The sequence below is a fragment of the Equus przewalskii genome, chromosome 13, assembly GCF_037783145.1.
Source record: "Equus przewalskii isolate Varuska chromosome 13, EquPr2, whole genome shotgun sequence".
NCBI lineage: Eukaryota > Metazoa > Chordata > Mammalia > Perissodactyla > Equidae > Equus > Equus przewalskii.
The window spans coordinates 73,622,537-73,640,227 of record NC_091843.1 but is presented as its reverse complement, the minus strand read 5'-3'; the positions used below and the strand labels follow the sequence as shown (position 1 = coordinate 73,640,227).

At 33.5% G+C, this 17,691-nt stretch overlaps 1 protein-coding gene across 32 annotated transcripts in view; it reads right to left on the bottom strand.

Annotated features, from left to right (window-relative positions):
* ARB2A (ARB2 cotranscriptional regulator A) overlaps positions 1–17,691 on the bottom strand; it is a 382,974-nt gene that overhangs the window by 197,160 nt on the left and 168,123 nt on the right. For all 32 annotated transcript variants that reach the window (XM_070571447.1, XM_070571452.1, XM_070571445.1 and 29 more), the window contains one exon: positions 10,311–10,529. In XM_070571447.1, coding sequence (XP_070427548.1) covers positions 10,311–10,529 — 219 coding nt within the window. The remainder of the gene's footprint in view (positions 1–10,310; positions 10,530–17,691) is intronic.

Below are 17,691 nucleotides of genomic sequence, written 5' to 3'. Positions count from 1 at the left end.
AAATCTTAGAGTACCACTTGTAGAAAAATGTTCACTATTGGCAATGTAGTATGGCAGGAAAAATACAGGCTTTGCAGTCAGACAGACTTGAGCTCAAACCTTGGTTTAGTTACTCTCATTAGGTACATAACTATGAATAAGTCTGTTTACGTCTCTGAGCCTCACTTTACATATCTGTAAGTCAGGGTAATATATGAGACAATTATGAGGATTACACAAAGAAACACAGAACAAGAACTCTCCTACCTAGACAAATAGATGCACAAGGGCTCCAGCTAGGAGGGAGGAAGTTGAAGACGGGGGGGGGGGGGGGTCTTCAAAATTGCCCTTTTTCCCTAAGAAGGGGGTGGAAACTGTGAAAGTACAAGGACCAACATTCATGATCAAAGCCAAATAGAAGCATGGTGAATCCAATTGTATTTTAGACAGTTATTGTCAAATATTATCTTACACAAGAAACTAGAAGAACGGAATTTGGAGAACTAGGAAGAGCTTGGCTTCAGAAGTGGAGAGTCACAGACAGATGCAACTTGGATTGTAAATCAAGGATGTTACAATGATTATAACTAACATTTACTGAGTGGATACTACATGCAAGGGCCAGCCCCATGGCCAAGTGGTTAAGTTCGCATGCTCTGCTTCGGCGGCCCAGGGTTCACCAGTTCAGATTCTGGGCACAGACCTACACACCGCTCATCAAGCCATGCCATGGTGATGTCCCACATAGAAGAACTAGAATGACCTACAACTAGGATATACAACTATGTGCTGAGGCTTTGGGGAGGGAAAAAAAAGAGGAAGATTGGCAACAGATGTTAGGTCAGGGCCAATCTTCCTCACACCCCCCCCAAAAAAAAGCTTTCAGAAAAAAAAATTAGTATATGCAAAACCCTGTTCACATGTGCCAGACACCAGCACCCAGCTCTTAAGCACTATAGAATCAGTCTAATGCAAAGTAAGGTAAACACAAAACAGGAAGACAGCACCAATAACAGTGAGACAGCACCAGTAAAGAACTAGTAGAATACTGTAGTAAATTAGACCCTAGCTGGATAGCAGGGATAAATATATGACCTCTCCTAGGAAGCATGAGGCCACTCATTTTAGGCGAAAGAAGAAAATGAAAGCTGTAGTTGGTAAAATGCAAAATGGGCACGTGATTCTCCAGGGTCTTTTATTTTGGAGGAAAAGCAGTAGAAAACAAATTCTAAATCCTCAAATTCTACTGGCCTGGTCAGAGTGGATTGACATCTTAGTTTCAATAACGGGGGGTGGTGATGATCAGGTGAAGCAGTCTACACATAATGCTCCCTGGGTCCAGATGAGGAGTTAAAATGGAATAGGCCCAAATGCCTTAACAGACCAGGCCTACCTGTTCTAGTTTCTCTATTTCAGCTTACATAGCTGCTCATATTGTTCTAGCTTCTCCTTGCCTAACACAGCAACTGAAAAATGGTTCTTATCCTAATCTTATAAACTGCTTTCTTTCATTGCTTCTAAGTTCAACTCCAGAAAATAGATGTAAACCAGTGGTTCTAGAAATGTGGTCTGCAAACCTCTGGTGGATCCTGCAACCCTTTAAAGGAGTCCGCAAAATAATGCTGATATTATCTGTCTTTTTCACTGCGTTCACATTTACATTAACAGTTAAAAAGCAATGGAGAATAAAACTGCCTGCGACTTAGCACGGATCACAGTAGTGGTACCAACTATATTAGTAGACACTGTGTTCTTCACTGCTACACACTAACGGAAAAGAAAAAGCCAAGTTCACCTAAAAAATGTCGATGAAGCAGTAAAAATTACTTTTAGTAAATCTCAACCCCTGAGCATATGTGTGTTTAATATTCTCAGTGATGAACTAGAAGGGATGCACGAGGCCCCTGTAAACCAAACTAGGTGCTGAAGGCTGTCTAGAGGAAAAGTTGTTCCGTAATTGTTTGAGCTGTGAGCTCAAGTAGCTGCCTTTTATTTTCAATGAACACTATTATTACTTGTAAGACTGAAACAAACTATGATTATTCAGATTTGGGTATTTGGAAGTCATTTTCTTGAAAATGAACAAAGTAAGCCTGACAGTTCAAGAAAAACACCTGACAGTATTTGCTGCCAATGACAAAAATTGAGTTTTCTTGCTAAAATTAAAATTTTTGGAAATATATCCTCCCTGATAACCTCCATAGTTTGTCAATTCTTAAAAGCTTTGTTGACGAGATTGGTAGTACTATTAACAGGTAGGACTTTTTGATACTATGTAAAATATGTCAACATTTGGAAGATCTGCATAACTCAGTGAAACAGTATTTTCCAATGACCAATACATGATGTTAGAAACTCATTCATGGGTAAAGGATCCATTCAAAGTACAACACAGACCAAAAGATTTTCATGAAACAGAGTATGAAATGCTCATTGATGGGTTTTAGATTCATGCAGCCACTAATCTTTAAGAAACTACCTCTTGTTGAGTGTCGATGTAGCACCAAAGAAGAATATATATAATGAAAAAGCTATTAAAATACGCCTTCCTTTTGCAATGGCATATATATGTGAGGGCAAATTTTCTTCACAAACATAAATAAAGACAACATATCACAAGAAAGTGAATGCAGAAACAATTGTAAGAATTTAGTTGTCTTCTATTAAGCCAGACATTGCAGATATTTTTTAAGTGCCACACTTCTCACTGTGGGTTTTTTGTTTTGGAAAATATAGTTATTTCTCATAAAAATGTTATTTACATCGACATATAATCGGTTTATTATGGTTATTTTAAAATAAATATTCAAAAATTTTCTGTTTTAATTCTTTCTATGATGAGTATCAGGAGATATAACACATATAAACAAAAACCCTTTCGTGACCGTAATAATGTTTAAGCATGTAAAAGAGTCTTGAGACCAAAAGGTTTGAGAAGCACTGATTATAAACCAATAGGGAAAGACCTCATTCAGCCGTAATTTTCTCTCTATTTCCCACGGGAAAGCAGGTAGGAAGGGAAGAGAAAGGAAAGAGAAAGGAAAGGAGATAAACTGAATAGCAGGTATCCCACTGGTTTTTTTTCATACACATTAACTTACTTCATTTATTCCTTATAACATTCTGATAGCTATGAGTATCCCTATTTTATAGATGAAGAAACTGAAACTCAGAGAGGAGAGGCAACTTGCCTAAAGTCACAACTTGTAAGTGACAGAAGTAGGACTACAGCATGCATCTCTTTGAGTCTGAAGTTCTTATTCTTTCCACTACATCATATTTATGGCAGAATTCCCCCAGCAAAATCAGCCAATGTCCATCAAAACCCATAAATGCAGAACTTTGGACTTTATTCTAATTTATGTTCTAAATCTAAAGATTTAATTATCTTACTGATTTCTAATTCTTCATTTTTGGCTTGTTTTTTACCAAATCCACAGAATGCCTGGTACACTTAATAATGGCCATTAGTTGGGTTTATAGAACAATGTACTAATTTTCTGAGTGTTAGCATACTTCAGTCATAATATACATAGTATCACAGTTCTTTCAACCTCACACTAGTCAACATCAATGGGAAAGGTCTGTCTTTTTGCTTTGTAGGTTCATCTAAGCAAGCATTTATTCAAATTTTCATTCATCAAATATTGATTAAAAATCTACTGTCTACTAGGCATTGGTAGCATGAAACACGAAAATATAAAGATTAATTTCTGATGATTTGAAATATAAAATTATGGCCCTCTTGATGCTTTAAAATTAATCAATTTTGTGGCCACTTTCTCTGTCATCAGGTTTGATCATAGTTTCCTTTTAAATGAAAACCTCAAAATGAAGAAACTAAGGTATGCTTTAGTGAACATTTAATGATTATATTTTAATACTGCTTTACTGAGCTGTTAGAAAATGCAAGTAATAATAGTGTTCTTTCATTAGATCACTCTTGTCATGTGGGAACCTCTTCTCTCCTGGCCTCATGTGGAGCCATTTCAGCTGGAGTAAACTTCCCAGTTTCTTTACCCATCCCTCGCTCTTTTTCTCTCACAGGCAGAGTGACTTACTGAGTAGCACATTTGGGAGAATAAACTAAGCATTTTCAACTTAGCCCTTCTGGGCATCTTTCAAATCTATCTGCAGGAAGGATGCCATTCCAGCTTGCTTTCTACCAGGTGAAAGGCACAGGGGATGTTTGGAGGATGGGTGAAAATTCGCTATGGGGGAAACATATTAAGAAGTCTAAATTTAGCCACAGATCTAAGCACATTTTACAGCTGAACTATACCAATTAGTAAAGCTGGTGTGTTGATCTCCTTTTGTCTGATTCCTATGTTGTATTGCTTACTGGGTTCTAAAGTCAGGAGGGTAAGACAGGGGTATTATTTTTGGTACAAGGGCTGGGAACCTTGAGAATTGTATTGCTTCTCGATTGATTCTGAACTTAAGAGAAGACAGGATGCTATTTACTGGCGCGAAAATCCTAAGACTACGTGTCAGATAACTATGTTCACTTTACATGTATTATTATTATTCCATTTTTCAGATTAAAAACTGGGGCATAGAGAGGTTAACTTGTTTTAGGTCACACTATATTAAGTGGAAGAGCTCAGATTCAAACTCAGGTCCATTGGACTCTGCACTTTTAATCTCATCTCTGTACTCTCTCTCTGCAATGATTATGATTCTGAATGTTATTAAGATACTAAAAACAGGAAATAAAAATAGCTATTATCACGATCTGCCTTCGATGACTATAAATTTTATGTTCATTTGGAAAAATGTAAATGCCTTGGAATGTAGAAAATGTTCAAAAGAATAAATTCTTATATTGATTAAGTTACTAGCTAAAGCTATTTTTTTTCTTTCCAGTTATATTTTAAAAGATTTTAGGCTAAGGGGAAAAAAAGGAAGAAAGAAAACATGTAGAGTGATTGGGGTATTCAGTTTCTGAGGAAAGCAAAATCCAATATGAACAGCAGCAGCCCCTGGTGGTCTAAGGGGAAAAAATAGTGTATCTATAATTATGGGGCTGGAAATATGTTTTTAAAAAGAATATATGTACATATTTAGCCATTTGACTCAGTTCTCAACCCAACACATTAAAAAACAGATGCTTTAAAAAATGATCTGTTGGCAAGATGCTTGTTAAAATTTTATCAGTTGAAATATTAAAATTCATTATGAATTAATTAACACATTATATAAAAATAAAATGTTTTTGTTTCCTCGTTTTACAAAGTACTATAACCAGTGGTGATGAACACTGGAAATTTTGTGCGTCTTGATATGTGTTGCTCAAAAAGAAACTAAATTTATAGGATTACCACTAAATTGATGACATTTTCTGTCTTCACTCTTGAATTCAGTTGGCAGATGTTTTTGAGAACAAAAAATTCCATCTTATTACAAAACATATTAAGCAGGTTTTCCTGCCAGGCATGTCTGACATGATGTTTATTGCCTAGACCAAATCAATCCCCTTAATAAACCATAATATATGCCAGAAAGTACATTATTTCATAGTTAAGGAAAGTTGCTACATGAAATAGTAAGTACTTTGATCTCTCAAGCTCCACTCCTAATGCACCAGAAATGTGCTACATAATCCAACAGTTACTCACATCTATTTATACTCATTTAGTAAGTAAAATAAAATTCAACTTTGCTAATCTTAAAGTTTTAGGCCTGGATTTTCCTTTATTTCTGCCTGTGCATCCTAGATATTTACAAAGAAGAGATTTTGTCTATTTACCAGATGCAGCAGAAAAAGAAAATTCAAATACTTGAATATACTAGGAAAATAAAATGGTTCCAGGGGTTAAACAATCACTGATTGTAATATAAATAAATTGAATTTGGTTGCTAAAACACTAGATAGAAATGACTCCAGTGGCATTAGCACAGAAGAGAGGAGGTACAGAGAAGATAGGATATTTATTAGCCTTTACCAATGTTTTGGACATAACCCAAGTCAGAACATCAAAAACATATTTTTTAAAGAGAGCTTCAGTTTATCCGAGTTGGCTGTTTCTGAACAATTGCAAAAATTCACATGAATGCTGAAAAAAATCAGTCAGAAAACTAGACACCAAATATCTCACATGCTAAGGAATAAGATTTTTGATGGATGTCAACAAGCAATCAATCCATAAATATTTGAGTATCTTCAATGTGTAATGCCAGGCTCTGCCAAGATTCCTATTCTGTAAACGTCTCCTCCACATTTGGATTTCTCCTTCTGTGGCCATGTAATTTTCCTTCCCCCTCCACTTCCAGTATTATTATTTTTTTTTTCACTGTTCTGGGTCTAATGCTTCTTCTTTACTTCCTATCACCACAGCCCACAACTTAGTCTTTTAGGGAAGAGATATTCAAGCAGTTCTGACCCAATATTACATAGATCAGCATCAAGTCACTGTTGCCTATATTCCACTTATACTGTAAAGTTCTTTTAACTGATCTTCTTCCTTAGACTGAATACTTGTCCTCTTATGCTCCAGTTTGACACGAGTTTGAAGAACAACCCTCATTCCTAACTGTTGATCACAGTATCTAGGCATCTCTAGACTAAGATCTAGTCTTTCCGCTTTGGTCTCCTTCTAGGGGATTGGATTCTAATGAGTGGATTTAGTATCACTTCCTGACTCCCTCACAGTATGCTCTGTACTACTGTAAAAACTGGCTCATACCTGCTTATTCTTAAGGATTGACATGCAATTCCAAAATCTATAAAGCATACTCAAAGATTTAAAGACTTGTGGGAAGATCTAGTGAGAAGGAGTGAAAAATAAATTAGTAATATTAATATTATGAGACAAAAACACAAGCGATATCTCAAGATAGCACATGACAAGTTCCATATAAGTAAACTAATCATAATAACTCCCATGAGTCATAGTAAGTAGAGGTCACTGATTATGGTGAGGGGAAGAGGTGTGATTTCAGCTGGGCATTAGAGCATGGATAAAATCTGGATTAAGAGAAAGAACAGGAAGCAAAGTTACAGAATCCATGAAGCACAAAGTGTACAGAGGGGGTAGAGCAAGTACAGTAGCTTGGCTGTACTCCTATGAACAGGTGTGTAAAACAGAAATAGAATGGTAATGGAATTTATTAATATTTCCATTTTCATCCATAATTTGAGCACCACGATAATGCTATAGCTAAAAAAGAACACAGGACATCCCACTTTTATATACTTAGATGAACATGCGTAGATTAGTCAAGGTATCAAATAAACCTTGACATACTGACTTTTTATCATTAATTTCTCGAACGTATTCTTAGGCACTGAATTAGGTAGAGGACGAACAATTTTTTTTTTTTTGATTTGGTTTGTTTGAATGTTTCCTCACAGGAAATCAAGCAGCATACTTTAATGATGCAGAACATACTAAAAAAAAAGCAGTAGTAGTTTGGGATTTTCATCCCGCTCCCCCCCTTATTCATTAAATAAAAATTTATTGTGAAAACTTTGTTCTACAAATATTTATTACAAAGGCTCTGTTTTAGACTCTGTTAGATACAGCAGTGAGCAAAACAGAATAAGTCCTGGCCCTCAAGGAGCTTGCATTAAGAGCTATGTGACCTTGGAAAAACTACTAAGTTTTGACCTACAGTCTCCTTATTTATAAAATTGAATCAATATTAGTGACCCTATTAGAATAGAATATATACATATTGTTATATATAATACAATATATATTTATTATTATATATTATAAATATATAAATTTTTAAAGACATTTAATAAGGTCTATTAAATGATAACTGGTCAAAAATCTATATAATCACCAGATGTCATTTACTGTATATCAAACTTTTATAATAATTGTTTTAATTTCCATATTTCAAATACACACACTTTGTTTTCAACTGGTTAGAACAGTGTTATAAAGAGAAAAAGGAGGAAGAATCCATATAATTAGAAGTCTTGGTTTCAACACTTAGTTCCACCATTTACTAGTTATGTGATCCTAGACAAAAATGGATCATCCGTGCATCAGTTTCCTTAACTATAAAATAAGGATAAAATTATTTGATCCACCTATTTCATGAGGTTGTTCCAAAGAATACATGATCAATTTAAAAATGTAAATGGTTAAGAAGTACATAAATCAAAGTTAATTTATCTCCATCACACGGCATGTTCTATGCCTGAAAATTATTATAAACACTTGTTGTTTGGAGATATGTAGATGGAAGGAGACTACTAGATGTCACTTCTCACGTGGATCAAAATTATCTAGGAATTAATGCACCTGACATAAAATGAACCATTCTTTTCTTTCCCACTACAGGATCATGCCTTACTATCTAGAAATATGTTTGAAGAGTATCACCTTAACTCTGCTATTCTGCACAATTTGGGAAGATTTTAAGAGAAAAAGGTGTTTATTTAGAAAAATAACATTTCACAAGTGAGACTATCATAAAGTTTTGTTATCTACGTGAGTTTATTTTTGTCTTTTACTACTTTTGATGGGAACCTAGATTGATGAGTGAAATGAGACAAGAAAGAAAGAGGCAAAAAGACATGATAAGGAAAGAAGTAAAAATGGCAGGAGTATAAAAGAGATAAAAGAATTCAAGAAAAAAGACAAAGAGAAAGAGAGCAGATCTTAACAATGAAGCAACACAAAAAGATTTTTTTCCCTTGCTGTAAAAAAAAAGTAGATGCAGGGATAAAAAAAATAGATGTGAAAAACAGAATAAAGAAAATGCACACATACAAGAGAACAAAAGAAAAAATCAAAGCAACGGTGAGAAGATAAAGAGAAAACAGAAAAGAAGAAATAAAACCTACAAGACGCACGTTGAAATAGATGCTTAATTGGTACACAGCACAGGCAAATAAAAGAAACTAGGAAGAAATAAAAAATTTAGTACACAAAATCATTTTTTGTTTGTATTTTATATAGGCAAAGATTTGTATATTTCCAAAATCTTACACAATTCATTTTGGGAATCTGGATATCAGAGGTAATTTTTTTTAACTCTGTCTTAAGAAGGTGGTTTACTGACTGGATCTTATAATAGGAAGCTTAGGACAACTGATAAAGAAGGTGACATCATAAGCCTGATTCAGTCACAGGAAAGAAAGGCAGTAATATAACTACATTAGAACAAGTAAGCTACTTATGGATTCCAAATCGAATAATTGTTTTTGTTTTTCAAATAATACATTAAATAATGAGATGCTTTTCAGAGATTTATATATTGTACTCTGCCTAACTTGCTTCACTCATTCTATGATGTGCTTTGCATATTCTTGATCTGGATACATGTTTTCGGGTCTTGAGAACTTATGTGCTGCTTTCACTAGTGCTTAACTGTCATAACTTACTTAACAAACTGACCTATAATCAAATGTCGTGACTGTTTGGAGTACAATTCCCAAAAGTACAGTGATTGTGCCATGAACTAGAAGTATAATAAAGAAAATAACTTAGAAAGCCATGTATTTCCCCTCAAAGGTGGTATGAAATATTTTATTAATGAGCTTCTAAAGTACATGTAAAAATAGCTCAAGTTGAATAATCTGAAACTTTACTACTATCTTACAGTATAATTTATAAAATGTAATTTTTCTATGTTTAAATGTTCTGAATTGCTCACTTTTGAAGAACCTAACAATTTACTATCTTACTTACCCAGTAGCATTTTAGACATGCTTTACTATTAAATTATATTTCTAGCCTCCCTAGTAAGGCTTTGAAAATTGCATGAATCTGTCTCATATATATTATGCACAGTATGTCTATCAAGTAGAATGTGTCAAAGTGCAAATAAAATTGTTTGTGCCCCTTACAGAATCAGAACTCCTTGGGCAGCACTGCTGTAAGGATCCCATGCTGCTAGCATTACAAAGAGCAAAGGTTCACTGGGTAAGAAAAGAGCAAAGGACAGAGTTCCCTCATTACACTATCCCTAAACTATTCTAGCTGAAATATATATTAAGATAGTACTTACTCTTCCTCCCTCCATCTCCCTTCAGAAGTTAAGCTGAGACACTGGATGGATGGCTGCTCGCAGGAAAACAGTGCTTTCAAACTCTTACCACCCAAGATGAAGACTGAGGCTTTGTACAGTGCAGTATTAATTGCATTTGAGACTCATATAAAATATCACACTGAAAAGAGAATGATGTGTTTTCTAATTTTGAATAAAAAACAGAAAATGTTTCATCCAAGTAATACTCATGGGAAATAAATGGTTAAAAATGAAAAAATACAGTTTATAATAAAAATTAAGCAAAATAATTTATATGAAATAAAATCTAAATAAAGCAAAGGAAATAGTGAGGGAAATTAATGATTTTACTTTTTACTTACTCTGATATACAACTGCATCATTTCTTTTTCTCTTTGGGGGTTACGATACTTCTCATAGAAATCACGTCGCTTCTTTGTTTCTTTAGAAACTTTATCTTTTCTTTCCCGTTTTTCTACTGGTTCATCTGAGCTATCAGAAGACGACTGTACATGTGTCTTCGGCTTTTCTACTTCAATACAGTTTTCATTGGGATTCAGTACTATTACTCCATATCCTTCCTGTTTTGAAAGCAAAGAAGGTAGCATAATTTAATCTTGGGAACCATTTCAATTCATAACAAGTTCTTAAAATCTCATAGTAAGTGATTTAACATAGTTGAATATTCACTCAAATATTCCTGTATAAAACATTATAGTTTAAAATTTTCCAACAGAAAGTCACTGAAAATTGTTTGCCTGTATTGTATGTATAAATAAGCACAGATTATCTATGAGAAGAAAAAGACATAATTGTAACATAAAGAGTATAAAGCTTAAATTTAAAAAAACGTACGGCAGATCTCCCAGAATCTCAAAAACGATTGAAATAAATTAAATAACGAGTGCACTTTCAAATCAAATTAACATTTATAATATATATTTTGAGAAAATAACTTCTTTGAAATCAAAGTTTACACTTCAAACCATATTTTGTTGGATTTCCTTTCCTTTACAATTATGCTTTAATGGGCACTTTTTATTTAGTTGAACTTAGAATAAGCAATTAAAAAGGAATCAATCTCTTCTAACATTCTACAGATTCACATATCTATATTATTAGAAACATATACTGTCTACCTGAGCACCTTGGATTTTTTTCACCTTTCTTCTTTCAGTAGGCCACACAACTCATAAAACAAAATGAACTAATGTCTTACTATGATGTATGGAAGGAATTCTTTAATCTTGAAATTTAATTTTTCAACTAGCATAAAAATTTCTCTTTATAAAGAAGTGGTACCAGGAAACAAGTTTCAAAGTTTAAAATACAGCTTATTGAGTTATTAATTTTTTTTTAAGTTTTTAAAACATGTTTTCCTGTCTGACAATTTTAGCAAAGCAACCATTTCTACAGTTATAATTAAGGAAAATTTTGGTATTTATATTATGTTATAACTCATGGAATAATTTAGTCATGAGAAAATACAGAAGGATAAACAATTACCACTGACAAGCATGTGCAACACAAATTTTTGAAGCTATTTATCTCCTGTCTTTTCTATTCAATTCTGTACTGTGGATGTCCCAATTCTGCCTTGTAAAATCCTGTAAGGTCACACTTGAAACGTGTTATATTATGATAAAAACGTAAGAGTTGTAAAAATAGAGCTTAAAAAATCTCATCCTTACTAAAAAAAAGTATATACTTTTCCCAAAACTATAACTGTAGAATCTTCTACTTCAAGTTTAAAATTCAACAATTTTTGCCAAACCAACCATAAGAAGATGATTTAAAAAACTGATAGCAGTAATAATAAGCCATTATTAGCACAGACTGAATTATCTTATTTTTAAATATGCTACACTGCTACACGTATTTGTTTTTTTATCAAACTACGTGCAAATTTCATGGAGATTGTTTGAATTTTTTCCCCCAATCAGTTGATATTATTGTCTAAAACCATGACATGGTGTGGAGATTTTCAAGATCATTGAAGTTCTGAGGTTAGTGATAGGACTGTTAATTAAGATATAGTTGTCTTACATACATGAAAACTAATAATATATGCCAAACATTAACAAAACACCACATATTTTTCAATACATGTTCAAATAAAACTTTTAGATAAATATCTCTTTCATGAAAGGCTTATAAAATACTTCACAAGTTTTAAAACTTAAACATTCTACATCAAAGCACAAGAGAATGTGTGTTTTTTTTTAAGTTTCTTAGCTGGTAAGTCAAAGTTTTACCAACAAAAGATATTTTATTTGGTCCTGCTTTATTCTAATCTGTATAGCTATTCAAAAGTCTTGTAATTCATTGTGATCACTGTCAGGTAGACAGATTGTCACTTGGTGATTTTCTACAGTTGGACACACTTGACTAGTTATTAAAATCACATTTGGGGGCTGGCCCGTGGCCGAGTGGTTAAGTGCTCCGCTGCAGGCGGCCCAGTGTTTCGTTGGTTCGATCTGGGCGCGGACATGGCACTGCGCATGCCACAACTAGAAGAACCCACAACGAAGAACACACTATGTACCGGGGGGCTTTGGGGAGAAAGGAAAAAAAAAAAAAAAAAAATCACATTTGAAGGAAGTTCCTACCCCTCTTCCTTGTGCCTTTTACAACTTTTCACACCCTTCTCAAATTTCAGCTATAACTTCTCCACCCACCAAAAGTAAGTTAAAGAACACTGTTGCACTCTGCTAAACAGGGTGAAATAGAGGCATTGAGTACACTGTCTCTGGTGTAAGGAACATAGTCAAAAAAAGGTCACCATAGGCCAAAAAGGAAATTGCCTCCTTACTAGATTCTGTACAGTGAGTAAGTGGTCTCCTGTCATGTCTCTTCCCTGCCTTCTCTGAGTGAATTGAACTTTAAACATACACACACACCCCCCCAACACACACACAGAGCCTCTCATACTACAGATGAATTAGAGTTAGCAAGCCCAAAACAGAATCTTAGAATTCTCAGAGATGAAAATAATGATATGCTACATTTTAACGATAATTCAAAAAATTACAAACTCAAGGAAACAAAGTGGGACTTTAATAAGTGGAGAGAACATGAGCATCATCTTTGCACAATGGATGAATTCCAAATAAAGGTAAACTCTTTAGACAAAATTTAAAGTCACCAGAATTACAAAACTATTACCCTAATTTATAACTTAATCACTAGAAATAATATTTTCATAATATCGGGTTTATTTTAGCAGAAGTTTTTTCCTCAATTTTTGGAAATCATGGATTAAAAAATTATTGTGCCCACTTGATCTCAAATGGTCTCTGAAATTTGATGTGTACCATCTAAATAAGTATAAAAAACAGATACACATAAATCATCAAAGAAGTAGTATTTGTCTAAGTTATTGATTACGTAACTGAAAATTACATGACTCATTTGTCCAATTTTATAAAGACACAATGTCAATTTTTCACGGAGGCATCAACAAATGAAAAATGATTCTATTTTTAAATCACTACTATATAAATCAATTAAAGAATTTTTATCATTTAGGTTTCAACAATGAATGTTTCTCTTTAAACATCTGAACTATTTAGAAAATATTTTACCATTTAGATATTTCATACTGCCAATTTAATTAATGGCATAACAATCAAGAAATATTCAGGAACACTTTCTGCAGAAATGAGAGCTAATTTTAATAAATGTCTTTGTTGGAAATTCAATTATCATCTATAAAAAACTTACATTTTTCAATTAAATTTTTCCTGATAAATTAATTAATGCAATATTCACAGAAACCATTCATAACCATTTTATAATGAGTAGGAGAAAGCTGGAGCAACAAAATAAAGTTAACTATCCCATTTACATGCTCTAACCACAGAGATGTAGTAAAATTTCATCTTTTCTTCCTTTTCCTCTGTCACATATAAACATTGTCAAAAATAATCCCTTTATATAATAAAGCTGCAAAGATTTTTGCCATGTCAACATTAATATATGGAAACCAAGGAGTCAAAGCAAATAGTCAAAGTAAAACAAAGCAGACAACATACCAGTACTTAAATTTAACTGTTTTAAGTAGAATAATATCAATTTATACCTTAAAAAATCAGAATAAATATCATTTTAAAAATTCCTTCTATTCTCAGTAACTCAATCAGTACACACAGAAATAAATAAAAAGAGATTCTAGTTTGACCTTTAACAAATGTACCCATAAAGTTTTACAAATCTACTGTATAAAATCAGGCATCGAATATAATATAAAAGAACTGTGCATTGCTGCTCTAATGAGGAGGTTTCCATAACTAAGGCTTAAAACCTCAAACTTTTATATTTAAGTATTTATTTTATATTTAATTATTCCTTACGCATGCTAAATTTCTCGTAAGATGAAAAGTTAGGTCATTTCAAATATACATGGAAACAACTTCTGTCATCTTTAACGAGATAAAATGATCAAACTGATTATCTAACATTCTACAGTTAAATAAATAAAACTTCTGGCATCTTTCATAATGATTTACCCGAATCAATTCCAATATTCAACATTTCAGGAGACAAAGCATACAATAAGGTTGTTAATTAACTCTCATGTTTGATCGCATAGTCTAGTAGCCGATCAAGAAGGTGATCAAGAGGACAGATATTGGTGAAAGTAAGCTTTTTGTTTCTCTAATTTATCTCATTCCATTTTCTATATTTTTGTAGCTATAACTGTAGTTTGATCTTCAGACCTGTGTTTATAAGGTATAAATCACGGGATCTTAATCAGAAAGGCTCAAAATTTTATTGCTAGCTGCAGCATTTTATTCGGCACAAGTACTTGCTGTGATTTAAACAGAATACACAGGCCTCCTTTACTTTGAAGTCTATAGATGTGCTTACTAATAAATAATAGTTCATTTATTATTCAATCAACAAATGATGGCTTAGGTCAGAGGTCTAAAACAGACAGGTGATGCCAAACACAAAGAACCAAAGAGGAAACCTTGCTAAAGAAATTAAATCAGTACAGAAATGTACTTATCAAGAAGACTCTACAAACAGAAAAAATTTAAAAATGCCTGACCAAAACCAGAATGTACTTTTAACCCCAAGAGAAACCTTGCTAAAACTGAAGATTTATCCAAGTTAATGTACCTATTAATTACGAATTATAAGGAAAATGGAAAATAGAAGCAAATTCTACATCTTTTCAAATCTCTTGTGGTTGGTTAAATAAAAAATCAGCTGAAAGAACTCAGCTCTGCATATTAACCTGCCAATACTGCAAGCCACATGTGACCAAAGAGGCCAAGGGCCAGAGTAGAATCCTTTGACCTATGGAACTATCCATTTTGGCCTTCAGGCAAGGCTCTGTAAGAGATCATTTTACACAGATTTATCAATCATATTTTTCAAGTTCAGCCTTCTATCCATTTGGTTTGAGAGAAGATAGGTGCCCATCCACAAGGGAAATGAAACCCGAAGTGTTTTATCTATAAACTACATCTACCTATGGTTAAAATGGACAAACCACTGTCCATTCATCTTTTCTGAAAGACGTATGTTGTGTTTATTTTCATCTTTTTCACAAGAAGGGTATGCATATGTCAGTGTCGCAACATCCTAGGTGCAACAGTGAGATGAGGTCATGACAACCAATCAGAAGTCACTAGTGAAGCGTTAAAGTAAACATAGCTGTTTGAGCTGCAGCTCTGCTTGAAAAATGCCCCCTCCATTATTTCAGCAATTTTCTCAAGACGTGACCTGGGATTGAAATGCCTGAAATGTCACTTGACTCCGTTTTGTGCTTCTTCCCAATGTGCATTTAGGTAACAGCACCCTGCTAATATTTTGTATAATGTTTGTCATGACCATGCTTCAACTTGTAGCTCCCTAAATTCTGATGTTGTGTTCCATGGTATAAAAGTACCATAATATGGACCAACATAGATTATCCCAGTAAGTTTCCAACTTCAAATAGCTCATCAAGTTAGTCAGTAAAAGAAAACATGCCACAAAAAGTTTTCAGAGGACCACCTGTTGTCTATTATTTTTACATAGCACTTACTCATAAATCATAACACAGGGTAATTAATCAAGCTGTCAAAGAGAAGGTCAAAGGTTATATGGTAGAGTCAGAAGGTCATGCATGGGCTGATAGAGGTCAGGGTCACACTGCATTCCTCATTATCAAGTTGGGATGAGAGACGGCCCAAGCAAACAAAAGTGAAAGCAGATGGAGAAGTGAGTGGATAAAAAAAAAAAAAGAAAATTTCACAAACAAAAAGAAAAGTGAAAGAAGACTGTCAGCTGCCTTCAAGTAGAGAATAGAAGAGAAAAGAAATACACTGAAATGTGCTCAAAGGAGCTCAAGAACATAAAGAAACTACAGTTTTATTAATTAAATAAGTTGAATATAACTTTTCTTGGCCATTTTATTAGTGCATACCAAGCAATATTAGAAAATATATGTTTGCCATCTCTCTATCTTCCCTAGCTAGTGTGCTCAAGATAAATTAAGGCAAAGGCAAAGAGTTCCAAGGATAAAGTATGATTACAAAAAAAAAAAATTTATAATAAGAAGGGTTTTTTCCTTTAATATTGTTTAATATCGTTTCAAGGTTACAACATGGATGTGCAAATAGTTTTAAGCCACAGGATAGGTAATTTTTGAGTATGATACAAAGATATCCACAAACATAAATGCATCATAAAAGTCCTTTTGAATAACAAAACAGTTATAAAATATTCTATTATTACACTGGCCTGAATTAGATGCAGAATACTGTGCAAAATTAGCTGTCACCCTTTGCTCAAAATCTTTGTTAATCTCATTTTGAATGTTTGCAGCTTTATCAACACATGCATCAATGTCAGCTCCTTGGTTACTGAACCGCTGTAGTTGGAAGAAGATATAATTAAAATGTTTTGGCACAGAAAAGGTGAAATTGTATCTTCCCTTGTTCCCTTAGGAGTCTGTAAAACATGAAGGATATATTGACAAACACACACCCTTATCTCCGGTTCTGACATCCCAGGTCATCCAAGTGCTATTTATTTTAAAACATTCACTTTGCACTTACCCATATTATTGCCTGCTCTGTTTCTAACTTTTCCTAGGTTTTAGCACATTATGTTACCTAAACATCACAAATTTCTTTTCTAATCATCAATATCTCATTTATTAAAGCATTCCATAAATGTACAATAGCATCATAAAAAACATTTACCATTCATTATCAAGGACAGAAACATGATTTAATACTACATACGGTATTATGCAATCTTTTCTATTATTTGCTTCTTATTCTCAAAAAGACATAAACATACACCCACATATTTATACATTAAACTAAAAAGAAGTAACAAGTTTCAACTGACACATCAAAACCCCTAAGTGGATATAGGGAACCCTACAGACATACCTCCTTTATTACGTGGTTCCAAGCAGACTTGGATGGACAAATTAATCTTATGAAATGTACTGTTCAGCATGCTAGTTAGGCTTTTCAGCTTTAGAGCGTTAAGTGAAAGTCCAATGTCCTCCTAACTTCCTCTTAAAATCCATTATAAAATTGTGTAAATATTGTAGCTATAGACAGTAGGCACATGGTCTTTCAAAACATTATCACTTTGACCCAATCATATACCATACAAACATATGCTTAAGTTTTGAAGTTAATCTAAAAATCTGCTTAAGAACTAAGGTATACAAATCACTTATCTTAAAATATGCCACCTTTCTCTTTCTTTTTTCCCCCCAATTAAAATATC